The sequence below is a fragment of the Crinia signifera genome, chromosome 6 (assembly GCF_055691185.1).
Source record: "Crinia signifera chromosome 6, ASM5569118v1, whole genome shotgun sequence".
NCBI classification, from domain to species: domain Eukaryota; kingdom Metazoa; phylum Chordata; class Amphibia; order Anura; family Myobatrachidae; genus Crinia; species Crinia signifera.
This window is the reverse complement of record NC_139222.1, coordinates 9446923-9470093: the sequence shown is the minus strand read 5'-3', so window position 1 is coordinate 9470093 and position 23171 is coordinate 9446923. Positions and strand designations below refer to the sequence as shown.

At 50.0% G+C, this 23171-nt stretch overlaps 2 protein-coding genes across 6 annotated transcripts in view; both read right to left on the bottom strand.

The window, feature by feature from the left end:
- LOC146009905 (zinc finger MYM-type protein 1-like) overlaps positions 1-23171 on the bottom strand; it is a 298717-nt gene that overhangs the window by 74313 nt on the left and 201233 nt on the right. Inside the window, exon 8 of one of the 4 annotated variants that reach the window (XM_083150506.1) lies at positions 10678-10738. The exons of 2 other annotated variants lie outside the window; for them this stretch is intronic. The gene's annotated coding sequence lies outside the window, so the exon portion shown is untranslated. Of the gene's footprint in view, positions 1-10677; positions 10739-23171 lie in introns of those variants that run through there. One more of the 4 variants, XM_083150507.1, reaches the window with a different exon arrangement.
- LOC146009957 (uncharacterized) lies at positions 9588-22544 on the bottom strand. Of its 2 annotated transcripts, none has more exons than XM_083150637.1 (6): positions 22384-22544; positions 19817-19942; positions 17472-17663; positions 14829-14942; positions 14623-14728; positions 9588-10738 (listed from the first exon to the last, which is right to left on the bottom strand). In XM_083150637.1, the coding sequence occupies exons 2-6, from the start codon at positions 19892-19894 to the stop codon at positions 9669-9671; spliced, it is 1560 nt and encodes a 519-aa protein (XP_083006763.1). In that variant the 5' UTR covers positions 19895-19942; positions 22384-22544; the 3' UTR covers positions 9588-9668. The 2 variants fall into 2 exon arrangements, with proteins under 2 accessions (XP_083006763.1, XP_083006764.1); XM_083150638.1 differs by having other exon boundaries at positions 9588-10735.

Here is a 23171-nt window from a genome sequence, read left to right as displayed (position 1 = left end):
AGTGCGGCCTGTTACCCCCCAGGCAGGGGTATGTGCATGGTATCAGTGTGGCCTGTTGCCCCCCAGGCAGGGGTATGTGCATGGTATCAGTGCGGCCTGTTACCCCCAGGCAGGGGTATGTGCATGGTATCAGTACGGCCTGTTACCCCCCAGGCAGGGGCATGTGCATGGTATCAGTGTGGCCTGTTACCCCCAGGCAGGGGCATGTGCATGGTATCAGTGCAGCCTGTTACCCCCCAGGCAGGGGTATGTGCATGGTATCAGTGTGGCCTGTTGCCCCCCAGGCAGGGGTATGTGCATGGTATCAGTGCGGCCTGTTACCCCCAGGCAGGGGTATGTGCATGGTATCAGTACGGCCTGTTACCCCCCAGGCAGGGGCATGTGCATGGTATCAGTGTGGCCTGTTACCCCCAGGCAGGGGCATGTGCATGGTATCAGTGCGGCCTGTTACCCCCAGGCAGGGGCATGTGCATGGTATCAGTGCGGCCTGTTACCCCCCAGGCAGGGGTATGTGCATGGTATCAGTGCGGACTGTTACCCCCCAGGCAGGGTCATGTGCATGGTATCAGTGCAGCCTGTTACCCCCCAGGCAGGGGTATGTGCATGGTATCAGTGTGGCCTGTTGCCCCCCAGGCAGGGGTATGTGCATGGTATCAGTGCGGCCTGTTACCCCCCCCAGGCAGGGTCATGTGCATGGTATCAGTGTGGCCTGTTACCCCCCAGGCAGGGGCATGTGCATGGTATCAGTGCGGCCTGTTACCCCCCAGGCAGGGGTATGTGCATGGTATCAGTGCGGACTGTTACCCCCCAGGCAGGGTCATGTGCATGGTATCAGTGCAGCCTGTTACCCCCCAGGCAGGGGTATGTGCATGGTATCAGTGTGGCCTGTTGCCCCCCAGGCAGGGGTATGTGCATGGTATCAGTGTGGCCTGTTGCCCCCCAGGCAGGGGTATGTGCATGGTATCAGTGCGGCCTGTTACCCCCAGGCAGGGTCATGTGCATGGTATCAGTGCAGCCTGTTACCCCCCAGGCAGGGGCATGTGCATGGTATCAGTGTGGCCTGTTACCCCCCAGGCAGGGGCATGTGCATGGTATCAGTGCGGACTGTTACCCCCCAGGCAGGGGCATGTGCATGGTATCAGTGCGGACTGTTACCCCCCAGGCAGGGGCATGTGCATGGTGTCAGTGCGGCCTGTTACCCCCCAGGCAGGGGCATGTGCATGGTATCAGTGCGGCCTGTTACCCCCCAGGCAGGGGCATGTGCATGGTATCAGTGCGGCCTGTTACCCCCCAGGCAGGGGCATGTGCATGGTATCAGTGCGGACTGTTACCCCCCAGGCAGGGGCATGTGCATGGTATCAGTGCGGCCTGTTACCCCCCAGGCAGGGGCATGTGCATGGTATCAGTGCGGCCTGTCGCCCCCCAGGCAGGGGCATGTGCATGGTATCACTGCGGCCTGTTACCCCCCAGGCAGGGGCATGTGCATGGTATCAGTGCGGACTGTTACCCCCCAGGCAGGGGCATGTGCATGGTGTCAGTGCGGCCTGTTACCCCCCAGGCAGGGGCATGTGCATGGTATCAGGAGGGGCCTCACCAAGGAGAGACACAATCCCAGGACTCACCTCTGACCTTTCCCTCTCATACTCATTGGTTTTCGGACTCTGGTCATATGTTACCTCGTTCATCTTGTATAAGAATCCCTTTCCTGCCGCAACTTGCTGAATTATCCGTGATTGACACCTTGGTTTTAGAATGGACCTTTCTCTTCAGTCAGACTATGTTTGTACAGAAAAACAACAAGAATTTTAGCAGCGCTTGACAGTGAGGGACACTAAATAGTAAAAAATATAACAATTTATTACACAATTAAAATACAGTCTGATAAAAACATATCCACATAATAATGGGGGCAAGTGGGGGGGCAAGTGTTGGTAGGACTGAAATGGTATGGGGGACCAAATGATAATATGACCTGCTCTGATCCGTGGAATGAGTCCCGATGGAGTATCGTCCAAGATTGTCTGGAAAATCGCTGGAGGGATCGGTCCTTATAGATGTTGAAGTAGGACCAATCTTAAACCTCAACCAATGGTGCGAAAAAGTGGTTCCAGTGGGGATGTATAATTTCCAAATCGGGTGGTGGGATGAAATGAACGGCAATCAGAAGAGTAGGCAGGAGATGGTCCAAAGTGCATGCAGAGTCCAAACCAAGGTGTGGGGGGGGTTGTTAGCACCAACGCGTTTCGCTGGGACTGAATTCCAGCTTTATCAAGGATAAAGTGCTGCCATGAATGTTTTATCATTGGCTGAGTTAACCGTCACTCCATCACCTGGACTACTGATTGGTTACCGGGCACACTAATACCCCTTTCACACCTGCTGGGAACAACCCGTACTAGCACTGGTGTGAAAGGTTCCTAGCTAGCTAGCAGAGATGCTCCTGGAACCAGCCCAGGATACCGGCCGGTGTGAAAGGTACTTACCCGGCTTCCCTGTCTTGGCTGCGGTGCTGGAAGCGAACACCACACACTCTCCTCCGTCAGGGAAGCAGTCTCTTCCTCACTGTTGAAGGTCTGCCTCTGCCTGTCACTGGGGGGACTGCTGGAGACCTGCAGCTGACCCCCCACCCGCTGCTGCCCCTCTCTTGGGGGACCGTTGGGGACACGGAGCTGCCGGGTGCCCCTGCCCACTGCTGGGGACACAAAGCTGTCAGGTTCCCCCTTCACAACAGAAAATGCAAGGACTAGGCTGGTGTGAAAGGGGCCAACCCGGGAATGTCCCGGCATGATCCGGGAACCCTATTCCCGGGTAAGTCCCTGCATTTTCTCGTGTGAAAGGGGTATTATACTGGGTATGGGCCACATTGGATTACACATTGTACAACTCTATAGATGCCAGTCTCACAACCCTCTTCCCTTCAGCCTAGGGTTGGCCATCGCCCTCTATGACCATTGATGGGGGAGAACTAGAAGGTTTCTCAGATAAGCACCTGTTTTTTTTTTTTTTTTTATAAATTGCCGGGACACAGCTTAGCTCATCCCACAACACCCCCAAAGCTCCGCCTCCGGGCTCTTACTGGCCTGCAGCTTACTAAATTGAAAAGCAGGAAGTGATAATCAGTGGGTGAAATCATCAATGATTCCCATGCAGATGGTTTCACGCATTCAAGATTAGCCGCCAATGGGTACATAGTGAATTAGGTGCATATTCATAGTGGGTAGCGTCCCTCTATTTGTTCTCCTCCAGCATTGCTCGGGCATAGCTCTCTCATCCATGGTCCAATGCTGGCGAACCACGGTCAGCAGAAGCGACGAGGCACTCCTCCCAATCCTGGCTCTGCTCTAGCAGAACACAATTACTCATATATCAAAATATTAACTTCACTACTATCTGAATTGTGTTTTAAATATTGGACAACAGCACTGGATATAGTCCCTGAGTAATACATGAACATACTTACTTTACTTTGATATAAGGAATCCGCATATTCTCATATCTCATGGCTGGAGCCCGCCCTTCTCTCTAGCACCCCAGGAACCCTTCATCCGGCTTTACCAAAAGCTCTCAGTGGAGAAACCACAAATTTATTCCTGGGATTTTAAACTTCTGAAACCTGGGACAAATATATCTCGCGTTTATCACGTCGCCAGTGCTTCTATCAAAGTATATTTCTGCAAATGTGCCGCAGGAAGATTAATATCTTTGCTCTTGCAAACCTGCGTAGTTCTGTATCTACAGATATCCAGAAGCAAAACCAATCCTGTGTTGTCTAGCAATCTCAGCAAGCCTTTGTATTGGTTCCAACATATGTGTTCAGTTGTTATTTTATAATTCTATATTCACCAGTGTGACTCAATGCCTTTTTGTTTTTGTCATTTTTGAAAATGCTCTGACCCAGTCTGGCCATAATGCTCATATCTACAGTATGTGATTCCCTTAGTGGCCAAAAATGCATCCAGTTTTGATTTACATTCATTAACAGTAGTCACTGTAATCACCCCACCGGCAATGAGTTCCAGAATGTTACTGCTCTAATGGTGAAGAATCCTCTTCTTAATTCAGTAGGTAATTTCTTTTCCGTGAGCCTCAGTACATGCCCCCGTGTCCTAAGTATAGGTCTGTTAAGCTGGGTACACATATATACAATCCCTATTTCTTGCAACCGTTCGGCCGACCGTACTCCCGTCGGACCGTCCACAAACAACAGCCGATCACGTGTGTACACACCTGTACAATTTTACTTGCGACGTCCGATGTACTCCCGTCCAAACAGTCGCAATAAAAAGATTGTACCACCGTACACATTGTCTCGATTTGGGCTATTGACACATCACATGTGACCAAAATTATCATAATGGGCTGGGTTAGGGCAGCAGTCACCCTTTTACCTATTAAAAAAAAAAACAGCGTGGGCCCCCCCCCCCCCCACAGCCGTAACCAGCACCAGGCTGAGAGTCGGGGCTGGTATTAAAAATCAGGAAAACCGACATAGGGCTTCGCTGATTTTTTAAAACCAGCTCCAGGTCCGGGGCTGGTTCCCAAAATACGGGGGACAAAATGACTAGGGGTCCCCCGTATTTTAAGAACCAGCCCCAGGCCAAACCAGCCAGCAGGGTAATGCCACAGCCGGGGGAGACTTATTATATAAGGTCCCGCGGCCAAAGCATTCAGCCCTCTGACCGGTCAGCCTGGCCAGGGGTCCTGGGGAAGTGGAGACGCCCCCCAATAAAGGGGTCCCCCCCTCCAGGACTTACCTGACCAGGCTGAAGCCTGGTGCTGTCCCCGGTGGCCCTGTGCGGTTGCCACCGGGCTGATTCAGTGTAAAAAAATAAATGAAAAAACTATTGTTTTAAACTGTGGAACTATGAGTCCCAGCAAGCCTCCCCCGCAAGCTGGGACTTGGAGAACCACAAGTCCCAGCCTGCGGGGCATTAAAGGGCCCGCTGGGTCTTGTAGTTCCACAGTAATAAAAATAGTTAAATAAATACACACTGACACATTAGAAAAATAAAAGTTTAATACATACATTACACAAACACACTGATAATTACCTATCTTGAGCCCGTCGGTAGGTCCCAGGGTCCGGTCCAGTGGCTTGGTTCCGGGGCCTTGGTTCCGGGGCTCCAGGGCTGAAGAGTCCAGGATCCGTAGTAATCCAAAGGGGTAACTGGGGAAGGAAATCCTACTCACCTGCTCCTCTGGCGACCACCCCGGCATCTTCTGTTCAAGTCGCGCTGCTTCCGAGTGCTGGAACCAAGCCACCGGACCGGATCCTGGGACATACCTACGGACTCATAGTTCCACAGTTTAAAACAATAGTTTTTTCATCTATTTTTTTTACACTGAATCAGCCCGGTGGCCACCGCACAGGGCCACCGGGGACAGTACCAGGCTTCAGCCTGGTCAGGTAAGTCCTGGAGGGGGGGGGGCCTTAATTGGGGGGGTCCCCACTCCCCCAGGCCAGGCTGACCGGTCAGAGGGCTGAATGCTTTGGCCGGGGGGACTTGTATAAAAAGTCTCCCCCCGGCTGTGGCATTACCCTGCTGGCTGGTTTGGCCTGGGGCTGGTTCTTAAAATACAGGGGACCCCTAGTCATTTTGTCCCCCCGTATTTTGGTTTTAAAAAATCAGCGAAGCCCTATCTGGTTGGTTTCCTGATTTTTTAATACCAGCCCCGGCTCTTCAGTCTGGTGTTGGTTACAGCAGTGGGGGGGACCCCACGTCGTTTTTTTTTTAATGAGTAAAAGGGTGACTAAAATGTAGACGCAATAACCCGTCTATATAGAAGCTTAGTCACCCTGCCGGCTGACTAAAGTTCTATATAGATGGATTTGCGCCTAAATTTTAGTCACCCGGCAGGGTGACTAAAGTTCTATATAGACGGGTTTGCGTCTAAATTTTAGGCACCCTGCCGGCTGACTAAAATTTTGACGCTAACCCGTCTATATAGTATATATGTGTACCCAGCTTTAGTGACCAATCATCTCCCAGTTCCATATGATTTCCAGTCCTTTATTAGACCTTATAAATTTATCACCTCTCAGCCTCCGTTTCTCCAGTGACAACATATTCAGCCTGGGTAACCTATCCTTGTATTCTAGTGATTGGAGACCTTTTACTAGCTTAGTCGCCCTTCTCTGTACCTGTTCCAATTCATGTATGTCCTTTTTAAGGTGCGGTGCCCAGAACTGAACAAAATATTCCAAGTGTGGTCTCACCAATGCCTTGTAAGAGGCACTATCACATTGGCATCCCTTGACTCCATACCCCTTTCAATGAATGCCAGTGTCCTGTTTGCTTTTGCTGCTGCACATGAGCAGTGTGCACCATTACCCAATGTTTAATCTATAGTGACCCCCCAAGTCCTTCTCTACAGCATAATTCTCTATAATAACTCCATTTAGCCTATAAGTAGCTTGTTCATTTTTGTTCCCATAATGAATTACTACATTTATCAGCATTAAACCACATTGTCCTCCTTTCCAGTTTAATAAAGTCACTTTGTAGTGTGTCTACATCCTCTCCCGAGTTAATTTCCTTACTCAATTTTGTGTCGTCTGCAAATATTGTAATGTTTGTCACTATGTCATTACCTATATCATTAATGAATACATTAAACAAAGTAGGTTCCAATATTGAACCTTGCGGGACTCCACTTTGGACCTTACCCCAGCTGGAATATATGACATTTACCACCACTCTTGTCCTTGTGCAAACAGTTATTAATCCAATTACAAATTTTATCTCCTAACCCTAAATTACCTAGTTTTATTAATAACCTTTTATGAGGCACCATGTCAAAAGCTGTAGCAAAATCAAGAAGTATTACATCAACAGATTCCCTAAGTCCAGCCCCCTATGGACTTCCTCATAGAAGCTAATTAAATTAGTCTAACATGATCTATTTTGATGAACCCACGCTAAGGGCAGTATTCAATGACGGAGTTCTCCGTGCATGGAGAGCGTTTTATTTTGCTCTCCATGCACTCTCCGTGTTCCGGAGGGCTCGCTGCCACTCCTGCTCCCACTATTCAACGTTTTTAAGACTCGCCGCCACTCGCGGCGAGTCTTAACCCCTGCAGCGGACGAGCGTCCGCGGCAGGGAGCTGACAGGGAGCCGTGGGACGTGGCATCCAGGGAGATTAAAGTCTCCCTGGATGCCACAGAACATATGTGAGGGTAGGGGGCCCCCCTGGGACCCAGGCAGCACAGGCTGCCCCCCCCTATAGCCAGCGGGGGACCCAGTATTCACTGCACCCGAACGTGCATACGGGTGCAGTGAATATATGAATATCTAATGAGCGGCTCGAGCGCTCCGGCCCCCTGCTGGCTGCACTGTGTAAAAAAAAAAGAAAAAAAAAATTAAAAAAAATATTTTTTTTTAAATTAAATATATATTCATGTGCTATAAGCACATGAATAAAAATCACATGCCCCTTCACAGAAAAAAATTCCTGATTTTTTTACACCAAAATTAAATACAAAACCCTTTTAGATTAAAAGTTCACATTCCAGCTCTCCATCAAAAGATGGAGAATTTCTACACGGAGAGAGACGGCGAAAATCACTTAGAAAGACGGAGAACATTTCACATTGAATAGGGTTGCTCGCTTTTGGAGAGCAAAATGCCCCGTCCAAGGCGAAAAAAGCACAAATTCTCCACAAAACACGGAGAACTTTTCTCATTGAATACTGCCCTAAGCCTTACTTATCACCTTCTCCTGTTCTAAGAAATAGAACAGAAAAAAAAAATGAAAGCTGGATACATTCCAATGAGTCACGGGCAGAGTGGTGAAAGGGTTAACACAGAAAAAGAAAAGAGGACTTTTGGTTACTTACTCTTGAAATCTTTTATTTTAAGAATCCTGGGGGCACTGGGCATGGGGGTTAATGGTTGAACTGGAGCCTGGCACTGAAACATGAAAGTTTATCCTATACAATAAAAGGCCAATGCTCCTCCTCAACTCTCCACGCCCAGTGGAGCAAGTCAATTGTTGCTCCGCCCACACAAACACCAGCACGGACATTACTGCTATGTTGTTCTGACTGTGGACACAATGACAGCTAGTGGAGAAGAGGATTGGAACCCACACAACTATGGAGAGACAAGTGGCTGAGAGGAAGACTGAGCATCTCATTATATTTTGTAGAATTTCCCTCTGGAATTCCCACAAATACAACATGGTGGGCTGTATGGTCTTTGAGGGTGAAGACCGTCATGCCCCACCAAAGCTTTCTGCACAGCAAGACTGACGTACAAGGCACTGACAGTACCTTTGTAACCAAGTTCTTCAGGGTCCATGTTTTGGATTATGGTAAGAAACTCAATGGAGAGATGTGTTGAAGACCACCTCCAGAAAGGGAAAGCACGGACAAGGTATCAGAGGTGGCTTCTCTAAATTCAAGATTCATTTGTAATCTTAAGTTGTGCGACCTAGGTGGTTTTGCAACAGTGGCATTTAGATGTTCTTCACAAGAAGAAGATCTACATACATATGATTGTGATTACTGCACAAGGAAGGTAACTCATCATTATGGACATGTTCTTGGTAATAATGCTCAGAGCTGTGACTATACCGAATAGTAGGGTTTGTAATGGGCAACTTGGGTGCTTTGTACTGATCAGATGTGACCGAAGAAGAGAATGAGGACCTACCCGCACTGGAATGTGAAGATACGTGTCCCCAACTTCCAGCGAGGACAACACATTGCTGGACCCCCTACTGCAGTTCACTAATCAAACAGATTTCATTTGATAAATATCTCCCCACCACCTGGTGTTTATGGCACAAAAGATTCTAGACCATCGGAATGATCTGTTCAGCTTATGAACAAGAAACAGGGTACAGATAAACCTGGTTCTGTTCTAGAGGAAGAACTGGAGTAATGACTCCATCCGAAAAGCCTGGAACAATGTTGATCAGCCAGGCATCTGGAAAAGACTCCAACCAGCAGTCTCTGGCCTGGACCTTCTGACTGGCTACCAGACTGTAGTGGAGAGATCCTGTTAGATCCAGTAGGCTTATGGGGAGTCTTGGCCCCCGAGCCCTGGATTGGCACCATCTGCTTTTAGAAGCTGACCCCTAACAGGAAACAAGCGGCACTGGTAGGTGGACCATTAGTGGACGCTCCACTCTGAATGGAGTGCACAACTGGAAGGAGGAAGACGCACACAGCTGAGGAGACTCGAACATGTGTTCCCAGCTGAGCACAACTTCCCAGAGTCCTCCTGGTTGAAGAACTGTCTGATACTACAGCACCTCTCTAAATGGGTGAGGATAGTTAGGCCGACAAGCATACCAAACTAAAAGGCAATAGGTCAACATGAGGTCGACAAATGAAAAAGAGCGATATGGTGAAAAGGTCGACATGAGTTCTTCAGGTTTAAGATGCAAATAAAATACACATACTGCTGGAGGCACCTAAAGAACGCTGACATTGTGAGGTTGTAGGTAGAAGAGCTTACATTATTCTCCAGCCCAACCTGTAAACCCCAGGGCCCAGTGTCCCCCTAGTCTGGCTGCAGGAGAAAGAGCGTAGCAGATTTTAGAGGTACAGCATCCATAAGTAAAGAAACAGCAAACACCAAATTATTGCAATTTTTATTACTTATACTAATATCATCTACAACTTTTACAAATCTCAGTATTTCCTGTAACATTGTTCAGCTCATGACATTGTTTTTTCTTTTCCTGCGTGACTTTTCTGATGTACAACAAGACTTGATTTCTGCGTAAAACATTTCCCGCACTCGGCACACGGAAACGGCTTTTCACCTGTGTGAGTTCTCTTATGTCTGACCAGATCTACTTTTCGCGTAAAACATTTTCCACATTCAAAACATGCAAACGGCTTCTCGCCTGTGTGACTCCTCTGATGCTCAGCAAGATTGGATTTTTGGGCAAAACATTTCCCACATTCAGGACATGGAAACGGCTTCTCACCCGTGTGACTTCTCTGATGTTTAACAAGACAGTACTTCTGCGTAAAACATTTCCCACATTCAGAGCAAGAAAATGTGTTTTCACCCGTGTGATTTCTCTGATGTATAACAAGATGTGATTTCTGTTTAAAACCTTTCCCACACTCAGAGCACGGAAACGGCTTCTCACTTCTGTGATATCTCTGATGTTTAACCACATCTGATTTCTGTGTAAAACGTCTCCCACACTCAGAGCATGAATACGGCTTCTCACCAGTGTGACTTCTCTGATGTATAACAAGCCTGGATTTCTGTGAAAAACATTTCCCACAATCAGAACATGGAAATGGCTTCTCGCCTGTGTGAGTTCTCTGATGTGTAACAAGTTCTGATTTTGATGTAAAACATTTCTCACAATCAGTACATGGAAAAGGTTTTTCACCTGTGTGAGTTCTCTGATGACAGACCAAATTAGCTTTACGTGTAAACCATTTCCCACAATCAGAGCATGTAAATAGTTTCTCCCCTGTGTGAGTTCTCTGACCTCCAACAAAGCCTGGACAATGTAATACACAGTTACCACATTCAGAATAGGGAAACCTTTTACCACCTGTAGAGCTTATCCTGTGTATAACAACATCTAATTTATCACCAGAACATTCTTTAGAGCTAGAGGGACCAGATGTCGTATCCTCACTGTCCAACACTGGACGTATATTTGGTGTAATAGGGTTTTGTCCTGGAGAATCTTCTACTTTATAATCTGAAGACACAAGGAGCCGTCCCTCCGCGGTGTTCCTGCTTCTGCCTCCATCTGCTGGGGATAAAATACAGCTTTGGAAATAGATATATTCTTTCTGCATTGAGTATTAGTTCATACTATGGAGGAGGGGGGGCTTAGCATGTGTGGGCCAATAGGAGTCTCCTCCGCTGTGGGCGTCGCTGTGGGGCCACTTTTCCTGACACTGCCCTTATTCTGGTTGTCTCGCATGGCTGCAGATTTCGCACTCTTGCGAGTCAACCACCAGCAGCAGCCCATGCTCTGCCCTCATACACACGCTGGCAATGGAGCAGACGGGGGAAAATTGAGAAGCACTACTCACAGTTCTCCAAGTGGACAGGAGTGAGGACAGAACCCAGCAATGGTCAGGGATATATCTGCCGCTTCCCTGTAAGAAGCAGCTACAGCACCTCCGTCCATATGGGACGCTGGCGCAATATTCCCGGGACAGTGGGAGAGCAACAGGACAGGGCAGGAGAATGGAGCAGGGCAGAGAGACGATTACAGAAAGGAGGAAGCAGAACAACAGAGAGCAATACAGTGACAGATCAGAAGGTAAAGAGCAACAGTACAGAGCACCAACACTCCCTCCCACCAACTCCGCAGTATGAACCACCCGCCCCCCACCCAGCAACCCAGCAGTATTAAGATGGCCACCCGGCAACCCGGCTCCCACTCAGCAACCCGGCCACCAGCCGCACCGGCAAAATGTAAGTAAATGCGGGGCGGCCAGGGTGGTTTTTAATTAGGAAAGCCAATCCCGGGATTGAAAAAAAATGCCCAGGGTTTGGCTTCCCTAATACCAATGTATGAGATACAACAGAGAGTGCGGGGAGGAGACTGGTCAGATCTCTGGGCTGGTAACACACAGTGACATGATGTGAGGAGGAGAGCAGGAGTATAATAGGGGCTGATGGGTCCTGATGTATGAGATACACCAGAGAGTGCGGGGAGGAGACTGGTCAGATCTCTGGGCTGGTAACACACAGTGACATGATGTGAGGAGGAGAGCAGGAGTATAATAGGGGCTGATGGGTCCTGATGTATGAGATACACCAGAGAGTGCGGGGAGGAGACTGGTCAGATCTCTGGGCTGGTAACACACAGTGACATGATGTGAGGGGGAGAGCAGGAGTATTATAGGGGCTGATGGCATCTGATGTATGAGATACACCAGAGAGTGTGGGGAGGAGACTGGTCAGATCTCTGGGCTGGTAACACACAGTGACATGATGTAAGGGGTAGAGCAGGAGTATAATAGGGTCTGATGGCTCCTGATGTATGGGATACACCAGAGAGTGTGGGGAGGAGACTGGTCAGATCTCTGGGCTGGTAACACACAGTGACATGATGTGAGGGGGAGAGCAGGAGTATAATAGGGGCTGATGGCTCCTGATGTATGACATACACCAGAGAGTGTGGGGAGGAGACTGGTCAGATCTCTGGGCTGGTAACACACAGTGACATGATGTGAGGGGGAGAGCAGGAGTATAATAGGGGCTGATGGCTCCTGATGTATGAGATACACCAGAGAGTGTGGGGGAGGAGACTGGCCAGATCTCTGGGTGGTAACACACAGTGACATGATGTGAGGGGGAGAGCAGGAGTATAATAGGGGCTGATGGCTGCTGATGTATGAGATACACCAGAGAGTGCAGGGAGGAGACTGGTCAGATCTCTGGGCTGGTAACACACAGTGACATGATGTGAGGGGGAGAGCAGGGGTATAATAGGGGCTGATGGCTCCTGATGTATGAGATACACCAGAGAGTGTGGGGGAGGAGACTGGTCAGATCTCTGGGTGGTAACACACAGTGACATGATGTGAGGGGGAGAGCAGGAGTATAATAGGGGCTGATGGTTCCTGATGTATGAGATACACCAGAGAGTGCGGGGAGGAGACTGGTCAGATCTCTGGGCTGGTAACACACAGTGACATGATGTGAGGGGGGAGAGCAGGAGTATAATAGGGGCTGATGGCTGCTGATGTATGAGATACACCAGAGAGTGCGAGGAGGAGACTGGTCAGATCTTTGGGCTGGTAACACACAGTGACATGATGTGAGGGGGAGAGCAGGAGTATAATAGTTGCTGATGGCTCCTGATGTATGAGATACACCAGAGAGTGCGGGGAGGAGACTGGTCAGATCTCTGGGCTGGTAACACACAGTGACATGATGTGAGGGGGAGAGCAGGAGTATAATAGGGGCTGATGGCTCCTGATGTATGAGATACACCAGAGAGTGTGGGGGAGGAGACTGGTCAGATCTCTGGGTGGTAACACACAGTGACATGATGTGAGGGGGAGAGCAGGAGTATAATAGGGGCTGATGGTTCCTGATGTATGAGATACACCAGAGAGTGCGGGGAGGAGACTGGTCAGATCTCTGGGCTGGTAACACACAGTGACATGATGTGAGGGGGGAGAGCAGGAGTATAATAGGGGCTGATGGCTGCTGATGTATGAGATACACCAGAGAGTGCGAGGAGGAGACTGGTCAGATCTTTGGGCTGGTAACACACAGTGACATGATGTGAGGGGGAGAGCAGGAGTATAATAGGGGCTGATGGCACCTGATGTAGGAGATACACCAGAGAGTGCGGGGAGGAGACTGGTCAGATCTCTGGGCTGGTAACACAGTGACATGATGTGAGGGGGAGAGCAGGAGTATAATAGGGACTGATGGCTCCTGATGTATGAGATACACCAGAGAGTGCGGGGAGGAGACTGGTTAGATCTCTGGGCTGGTAACACACAGTGACATGATGTGAGGGGGAGAGCAGGAGTATAATAGGGGCTGATGGCTCCTGATGTATGAGATACACCAGAGAGTGTGGGGAGGAGACTGGTCAGATCTCTGGGCTGGTAACACACAGTGACATGATGTGAGGGAGAGAGCAGGAGTATAATAGGGGCTGATGGCTCCTAATGTATAAGTTACACCAGAGAGTGTGGGGAGGAGACTGGTCAGATCTCTGGGCTGGTAACACAGTGACATGATGTGAGGGGGAGAGCAGGAGTATAATAGTGGCTGATGGCTCCTGATGTATGAGATACACCAGAGAGTGCGGGGAGGAGACTGGTCAGATCTCTGGGCTGGTAACACACAGTGACATGATGTGAGGGGGAGAGCAGGAGTATAATAGGGGCTGATGGCTCCTGATGTATGAGATTACCAGAGAGTGCGGGGAAGAGACTGGTCAGATCTCTGGGCTGGTACCACACAGTGACATGATGTAAGGGGAGAGCAGGAGTATAATAGGGGCTGATGGTTCCTGATGTATGAGATACACCAGAGAGTGCGGGGAGGAGACTGGTCAGATCTCTGGGCTGGTAACACACAGTGACATGATGTGAGGGGAAAGCAGGAGTATAATAGGGGCTGATGGCTCCTGATGTATGAGATACACCAGAGAGTGCTGGGAGGAGACTGGTCAGATCTCTGGGCTGGTAACACACAGTGACATGATGTGAGGGGGAGAGCAGGAGTATAATAGGGGCTGATGGCACCTAATGTATGAGATACACCAGAGAGTGCGGGGAGGACACCGGTCAGATCTCTGGGCTGGTAACACAGTGACATGATGTGAGGGGAGAGCAGGAGTATAATAGGGGCTGATGGCTCCTGATGTATGAGATACACCAGAGAGTGCGGGGAGGAGACCGGTCAGATCTCTGGGCTGGTAACACACAGTGACATGATGTAAGGGGAGAGCAGGAGTATAATAGGGGCTGATGGTTCCTGATGTATGAGATACACCAGAGAGTGCGGGGAGGAGACTGGTCAGATCTCTGGGCTGGTAACACACAGTGACATGATGTGAGGGGGAGAGCAGGAGTATAATAGGGGCTGATGGCTCCAGACAGCTCTAGTGACAGAAGGGAAATGAGGACTATGTACTTAGCGATTATTACTCACCTGGGCTGATATCTATAGGGATTTCTTCCTCCTTAATGGGATAACCCCACACATTTGCCTCCTCTTCATCTATATCCTCGACTTTAATTTTTATCCAGTCTTCACCCTAAGTAGCACAAACATAAATTCCAATTAAAGGAGAATATCTGTCTCAGACATGTATAACTTCCCTACAGGAAATTTAGTCCATAGTCAGATCTACCTACCTGCTCCTCCTGTGAGTCACTGTGATTCTCCTCTGTATGGTCCTGGGAATACAGAGGACGGGGACATCTCTCTGGGGTATTCTGGTTACTGACATCCTCACACCTTATAGGCACCTGACACACACACAAAGATACAGTAATCACCCAGACACATCCCCCGGTGTTACTGTATAACGTCCCATTCCCAGCAATCACCTCTCCGGTCACATCCCCCAGTGTTACTGTATAACGTCCCATTCCCAGCAGTCACCTCTCCGGTCACATCCCCCCAGTGTTACTGTATAACGTCCCATTCCCAGCAGTCACCTCTCCGGTCACATCCCCCAGTGTTACTGGATAACGTCCCATTCCCAGCAGTCACCTCTCCGGTCACATCCCCTGGTGTTACTGTATAGCGTCCCATTCCCAGCAATCACCTCTCCGGTCACATCCCCCGGTGTTACTGTATAACGTCCCATTCCCAGCAGTCACCTCTCCGGTCACATCCCACGGTGTTACTGTATAACATCCCATCCCCGGCAGTCACCTCTCCAGTCACATCCCCCGGTGTTACTGTATAACGTCCCATTCCCAGCAGTCACCTCTCCAGTCACATCCCCTGGTGTTACTGTATAGCGTCCCATTCCCAGCAATCACCTCTCCGGTCACATCCCCCGGTGTTACTGTATAACGTCCCATTCCCAGCAGTCACCTCTACGGTCACATCCCCCGGTGTTACTGTATAACTTCCCATTCCCAGCAGTCACCTCTCCGGTCACATCCCCCGCTGTTACTCTATAATGTCTTATTCCCAGCAGTCACCTCTCCAGTCACATCCCCCGGTGTTACTGTATAACGTCCCATTCCCAGCAGTCACCTCTCCGGTCACATCCCCCAGTGTTACTGGATAACGTCCCATTCCCAGCAGTCACCTCTCCGGTCACATCCCCCGGTGTTACTGTATAACGTCCCATTCCCAGCAGTCACCTCTCCGGTCACATCCCCCGGTGTTACTGTATAATGCCCCATTCCCAGCAGCCACCTCTCCAGTCACATCCCGCCATGTTACTGTATAACGTCCCATTCCCAGCAGTCACCTCTCCGGTCACCTCCCCCTGGTGTTACTGTATAACGTCCCATTCCCAGCAGTCACCTCTCTGATCACATCCCCCGGTGTTACTGTATAACGTCCCATTCCCAGCAGTCACCTCTCCTGTCCCATCCCCCGGTGTTACTGTATAACGTCCCATTCCCAGCAGTCACCTCTCCGGTCACATCCCCCGGTGTTACTGTATAACGTCCCATTCCCAGCAGTCACATCCCCGGTTGTTACTGTATAACATCTCATTCCCAGCAGTCACCTCTCCGGTCACATCCCCCGGTGTTACTGTATAACGTCCCATTCCCAGCAGTCACCTCTCCGGTCACATCCCCCGGTGTTACTGTATAATGTCCCATTCCCAGCAGTCACCTCTCCGGTCACATCCCCCGGTGATACTGTAGAACGTCCCATTCCCAGCAGTCACCTCTCCGGTCACATCCCCCCGGTGTAACTGTATAATGTCCCATTCCTAGCAGTCACCTCTCCGGTCACATCCCCCGGTGTTACTGTATAATGCCCCATTCCCAGCAGTCACCTCTCCGGTCACATCCCCCGGTGTTACTGTATAACATCCCATTCCCAGCAGTCACATCCCCGGTTGTTACTGTATAACGTCCCATTCCCAGCAGACACCTCTCCGGTCACATCCCATGGTGATACTGTAGAACGCCCCATTCCCAGTAGTCACCTCTCCGGTCACATCCCCCCCGGTGTTACTGTATAATGTCCCATTCCCAGCAGTCACCTCTCCGGTCACATCCCCCGGTGATACTGTAGAACGCCCCATTCCCAGCAGTCACCTCTCCGGTCACATCCCCCGGTGTTACTGTATAATGTCCAATTCCCAGCAGTCACCTCTCCGGTCACATCCCCCCGGTGTTACTGTATAACGTCCCATTCCCAGCAGTCACCTCTCTGGTCACATCCCCCGGTGTTACTGTATAATGTCCCATTCCCAGCAGTCACCTCTCCGGTCACATCCCCCGGTGTTACTGTATAATGCCCCATTCCCAGCAGTCACCTCTCCGGTCACATCCCCCGGTGTTACTGTATAATGTCCCATTCCTAGCAGTCACCTCTCCGGTCACATCCCCCGGTGTTACTGTATAATGCCCCATTCCCAGCAGTCACCTCTCCGGTCACATCCCCCGGTGTTACTGTATAACATCCCATTCCCAGCAGTCACATCCCCGGTTGTTACTGTATAACGTCCCATTCCCAGCAGACACCTCTCCGGTCACATCCCATGGTGATACTGTAGAACGCCCCATTCCCAGTAGTCACCTCTCCGGTCACATCCCCCCCGGTGTTACTGTATAATGTCCCATTCCCAGCAGTCACCTCTCCGGTCACATCCCCCGGTGATACTGTAGAACGCCCCATTCCCAGCAGTCACCTCTCCGGTCACATCCCCCGGTGTTACTGTATAATGTCCAATTCCCAGCAGTCACCTCTCCGGTCACATCCCCCCGGTGTTACTGTATAACGTCCCATTCCCAGCAGTCACCTCTCCGGTCACATCCCCCGGTGTTACTGTATAATGTCCCATTCCCAGCAGTCACCTCTCCGGTCAGCAGCTGGATGATCTTGTTGGCGAGTTCCAGGATCTTCTTGTCATTGTGCCTCTCATGTATCAGTGAGTGAGGTGGAGGCAGCTTGATGGGGCGCTGGGTCCTGCTCAGATCTCCTGATACACGGGGATGGCTGCTTTTTTTCTTCTGCTCATCAGATGTCTCATTCACTGCTGTGTAATCCTAGGTGTTAAAGAAAATAAAATTAGCACCTCACCTTTCATGTCTGAACCTTGTGTCAGTAATAGAGATAAGAGTGATGTCACTGTGACGCTCCCAGACCCCCTCACCTCCCCGGTCAGGTCCCTGTGTCAGTAATAGAGATAATAGTGATGTCACTGTGATGCTCCCAGACCCCCTCACCTCCCCAGACAGGTCCATGTGTCAGTAATAGAGATAAGAGTGATGTCACTGTGACGCTCCCAGACCCCCTCACCTCCCCGGTCAGGTCCCTGTGTCAGTAATAGAGATAAGAGTGATGTCACTGTGATGCTCCCAGACCCCCTCACCTCCCCAGACAGGTCCCTGTGTCAGTAATAGAGATAAGAGTGATGTCACTGTGACGCTCCCAGACCCCCTCCCCAGTCAGGTCCCTGTGTCAGTAATAGAGATAAGAGTGATGTCACTGTGACCTCACCTCCCCAGTCAGGTCCCTGTGTCAGTAATAGAGATAAGAGTGATGTCACTGTGACGCTCCCAGACCCCCTCACCTCCCCGGTCAGGTCCCAGTGTCAGTAATAGAGATAAGAGTGATGTCACTGTAACGCTCCCAGACCCCCTCACCTCCCCGGTCAGGTCCCAGTGTCAGTAATAGAGATAAGAGTGATGTCACTGTGATGCTCCCAGACCCCTCACCTCCCAGTCAGGTCCCTGTGTCAGTAACAGAGATAATAGTGATGTCACTGTGACGCTCCCAGACCCCCTCACCTCCCCGGTCAGGTCCCTGTGTTAGTAATAGAGATAAGAGTGATGTCACTGTGATGCTCCCAGACCCCCTCACCTCCCCGGTCAGGTCCCTGTGTCAGTAATAGAGATAAGAGTGATGTCACTGTGACGCTCCCAGACCCCCTCACCTCCCCGGTTAGGTCCCTGTGTCAGTAATAGAGATAATAGTGATGTCACTGTGATGCTCCCAGACCCCCTCACCTCCCCAGACAGGTCCATGTGTCAGTAATAGAGATAATAGTGATGTCACTGTGATGCTCCCAGACCCCCTCACCTCCCCAGACAGGTCCCTGTGTCAGTAATAGAGATAATAGTGATGTCACTGTGATGCTCCCAGACCCCCTCACCTCCCCAGACAGGTCCATGTGTCAGTAATAGAGATAATAGTGATGTCACTGTGATGCTCCCAGACCCCCTCACCTCCCCAGACAGGTCCCTGTGTCAGTAATAGAGATAAGAGTGATGTCACTGTGACGCTCCCAGACCCCCTCCCCAGTCAGGTCCCTGTGTCAGTAATAGAGATAAGAGTGATGTCACTGTGACCTCACCTCCCCAGTCAGGTCCCTGTGTCAGTAATAGAGATAAGAGTGATGTCACTGTGACGCTCCCAGACCCCCTCACCTCCCCGGTTAGGTCCCTGTGTCAGTAATAGAGATAATAGTGATGTCACTGTGATGCTCCCAGACCCCCTCACCTCCCCAGACAGGTCCATGTGTCAGTAATAGAGATAATAGTGATGTCACTGTGATGCTCCCAGACCCCCTCACCTCCCCAGACAGGTCCCTGTGTCAGTAATAGAGATAAGAGTGATGTCACTGACGCCCCCAGACCCCCTCACCTCCCCAGTCAGGTCCCTGTGTTAGTGATAGAGATAAGAGTGATGTCACTGTGACGCTCCCAGACCCCCTCACCTCCCCGATCAGGTCCCTGTGTCAGTAATAGAGATAAGAGTGATGTCACTGTGACGCTCCCAGACCCCCTCACCTCCCCAGTCAGGTCCCTGTGTCAGTAATAGAGATAAGAGTGATGTCACTGTGACGCTCCCAGACCCCCTCACCTCCCCAGTCAGGTCCCTGTGTCAGTAATAGAGATAAGAGTGATGTCACTGTGATGCTCCCAGACCCCCTCACCTCCCCAGACAGGTCCCTGTGTCAGTAATAGAGATAAGAGTGATGTCACTGTGACGCTCCCAGACCCCCTCCCCAGTCAGGTCCCTGTGTCAGTAATAGAGATAAGAGTGATGTCACTGTGACCTCACCTCCCCAGTCAGGTCCCTGTGTCAGTAATAGAGATAAGAGTGATGTCACTGTGACGCTCCCAGACCCCCTCACCTCCCCGGTCAGGTCCCTGTGTCAGTAATAGAGATAATAGTGACGTCACTGTGACCTCACCTCCCCAGTCAGCAGGTAGATGATCTCCAGGGTGAGGTTTAGTATCTTCTGGGTAGTGTGATATTTCTCCTCGTCCATCTTCGGGTAAGTCAGTAAGATGGTATTGCAGGTACTGTATACTGTGTTCTGTAGAGATATGGAATACACAGTAGGTATTTGTGGACGTGTATGGGCCCAAATTAGGGAGGAGTGTAGACCATTAATTACATGGAAGAATTTCTGAGGGATGTATACCGGGGCTTGTTGGAGGACATAATAGTTTGGGTTGGTAAACCATTTTAATTAAATGCACCCTTGCCGCCAGGGTTAAGGGCAATTTAGTCCATGAGCGTACTCTAGAGCGGAGAAGCATAACCCATGGGTCGAGTTTAATGGTATAAATTGGCGATAATCATTAGAGATGAAGATACCTAGAAGTCAGACCACTGCAAAGGTAGTGCCACCTCTGGAGTGGACGGGCACCTCCCACACAGTGGCATACTGCAGGATTTATCCCAGTTACTCTCTAATCCAGAGTATTTCCCATAAATCCTAGTAGCGGAGGCACAGAGTGCGTATAATTCTGTAGGGACAGCAGAGCATCGTCTGCATATACAGCAATTGTATCCATTGCACTCGGGAATAGTGTAGGGGAGAGGGGACATCCCTGTCTAGTACCGCGAGATAAGGGGAAGGAGGAGGAGACAAAACCATTGACAGAGATCCTTACCACCGGCCCTGAGTACATAAGTTTAACATATCTTCTCAACACTAGACCAATACCCATGGAGCCCATTATCCCCCAGAGGAGAACCCACTCCACAGAGTCAAACGCCTTAGCGGTATCAAGGGAGACTATAACTGAGGAGTGGGAGTCCCCACGGGAGCACTGCAGATGGGTGTATATCCGTCGCAGATTAATAGAAGTGGATTTGTGGGGCATGAACCCAGTCTGATCCGGGTGTATAATGTGTTCAATGATCCGGTTCAATGCTATGGCAAGGATCTTAACATCCGTAGGTAGCAGGGAAACAGGACGGTAGGATTCAGGGAGAGCGGGATCCTTATCCGGTTTAGGGATGAGGACAATCAGGAGTATGTGTGACTCCAGTTCCGTCAGGTTGTTGGATTTCAACCACGGTGCTATTTATGCGGTCTCCTCTATAGCTAAGTGAGCCAGGAAGCTACCCGGTTTATCCGCAGTAGCGGGTTGGGATCATTTGGTCTACAGCATGATGGTCGACACCATTAGGTCGACATGGGAAAAGGTCAACATGGTTCTAGGTCGAAAGGTCATTAGTTCGACAGTTAAAAAGTTGACGGTTTTTTTCACTGATTTTTTTTTACCTGAATATCAACACAGTCGACATGGACACAGTTTACAGTGCACCGCATCCCCCGTGCTCGACACACCATTTTCTTCTCCCACCACGCCCCAGTAGATGTTAGGGCATGAAATACCGCCTGTCGGCATATGTCGGCTCAAAAAAAAAAAAAAAACAGTGACAAACTCCGTCGACCTTTTGACCATCAACCTAGACACTGTCGAACTAATGAGCTTTCGACCTAGACCCATGTCGACCTAATGAATGTCGACCATCATGCTGTAGACCAAATGACCCCATCCCCCTGTAGCATAGGCTGAGTGGGACGAGAATAAGAGTTTATATTTGGCTTTTTCCTCCAAATAACTGGTCCATTCCCTTTGAGCCTGAAGCCATGCGGATTTTAGAGTCTCTGAGCGGTCTGCCAAAAAGGCAAGTTCAGCGGTAGTACAGTCTAATTGTAAATCTCCTTCTTGCCTTCTATACAAAGCTTTCAAACCAGAGATGGCTCGAATGAGAGTACCCCCTAGCAAAAGCCTGGAAAGTATCCCAGAGACATCAGGAGAGTTGTGCAGAAAAAATTCTCCCCGCGTGGCTTCAAGCTCCATCGAAGGGCCCATACGTTCCAGCCAGAAGGGATTACGCTTCCATACCCTCTGGCCAGTATGACAATTGAAATCAATCAATCAAGCGTAATAGGGGAGTGGACTCTGCTTTCAGATGTACCTGACTAATACAGGGCAACAGGAATCTCATGAGAAGAGCCAGGTCGATCCACCTGTATATTAACAGAACACCAGAATCTGCACTACCTGTATGATAACAGGACACCACAGTCTGTTTCACCTGTAACAGGACACCAGAATCTGCTCCACCTGTGACAGGACACCTGAGTCTGCTTCACAAGTATGAAAATCAGGACACCAAAGTCTGCTCCACCTGTAACAGGACACCAGAGTACCTGTAATAGGACACGAGAGCCTGTTTCACCTGTAACAGGACCACAGGACACCAGAGCCTGCTCCACATGTATCATAATAACCGGACACCAGAGCCTGCTCCACATGTATCATAATAGCAGGACCCCGGAGCCTGCTCCACATGTATCATAATAACCGGACACCAGAGCCTGCTCCCCCTGCGCCAGAATAACAATAACGCATTGCAGTTGGCAGCAAGTATTACAGTGACAATACACTACTTGCTCCTTCATCTGTATAGTAAATACCATTACCTGCTGCCAGTCACATCGAACCCACTTACCTGGGTTGCAGCTAGTTCCTCTGTACCCTCACTAGTACTGCCCGCGGCGCTACACTGCCGTCACCCGGAAACTGTTACCAGGGACTTCCGGCTTGTGCGTTCCAACGCAGAAAGGCTACAACAACATGGCCACCGCCTTGTGTGCAGACAGTATAGCAGGGATCACAGCACATTGGTGATCGCCTGGGGAGTGTCTCTGCAAATTGTTGCTACAGGGCTTGGGATTGTCCCCCGGCCCACACCCTTCTCCGAGTCCTATCTCTCAGTACTGGCTTCTTCTGCCCCATGGCTTCCCACACTGGTTTCTATCTCCCGTCCCTTATCTACCAGGGCAGCCCAATAGTCAGCTATACACACAGCTGCTGCCAACAGGGATATGTGTTCTGGCTTCTTCTATCCATTGTATCGTGCTAGGGTGGTGCATCTATATAATTATCACTTTCAGGATACTGTTTTTGGTGTCTTGTGTCGACCATTTGACCATTTCAACCTATAGCATGTGCACATTCCCGTGTCTCCTTATTGACATCCTCCGGAGGACATAGCAAGCGAGGGTCGCCACTGCCGACATCATTCTCCTTATCCAGTGGTGGTGCTCCGTTTCCTGGGTCTCCACTTCTATCAGTGGGCTGCTTGGTCCAGACCCTCTTCTCTTCTCCTGTCAGTGGGCTACTTGGTCCAGACCCTCATCTCTTCTCCGTCTCTACCACTTCTCTTGAAAAACGAATAAAGCTCTGTTGGGTTTCAGTGTATGACGCAGCTGTACAAGAAGACAGATAACTCCAAGA

Bases quoted from the DNA above. Each gene is read 5' to 3' on its own strand.
- LOC146009957 (XM_083150637.1), bottom strand. From the start codon at position 19,894: ATGGACGAGGAGAAATATCACACTACCCAGAAGATACTAAACCTCACC. The intron at 17,664-19,816 runs GTGAGGTCACAG...TTTAACACCTAG, and splicing joins TCTACCTGCTGACTGGGGAG to GATTACACAGCAGTGAATGA. The intron at 14,729-14,828 runs GTAGGTAGATCT...TGTGCTACTTAG, and splicing joins GTGACTCACAGGAGGAGCAG to GGTGAAGACTGGATAAAAAT.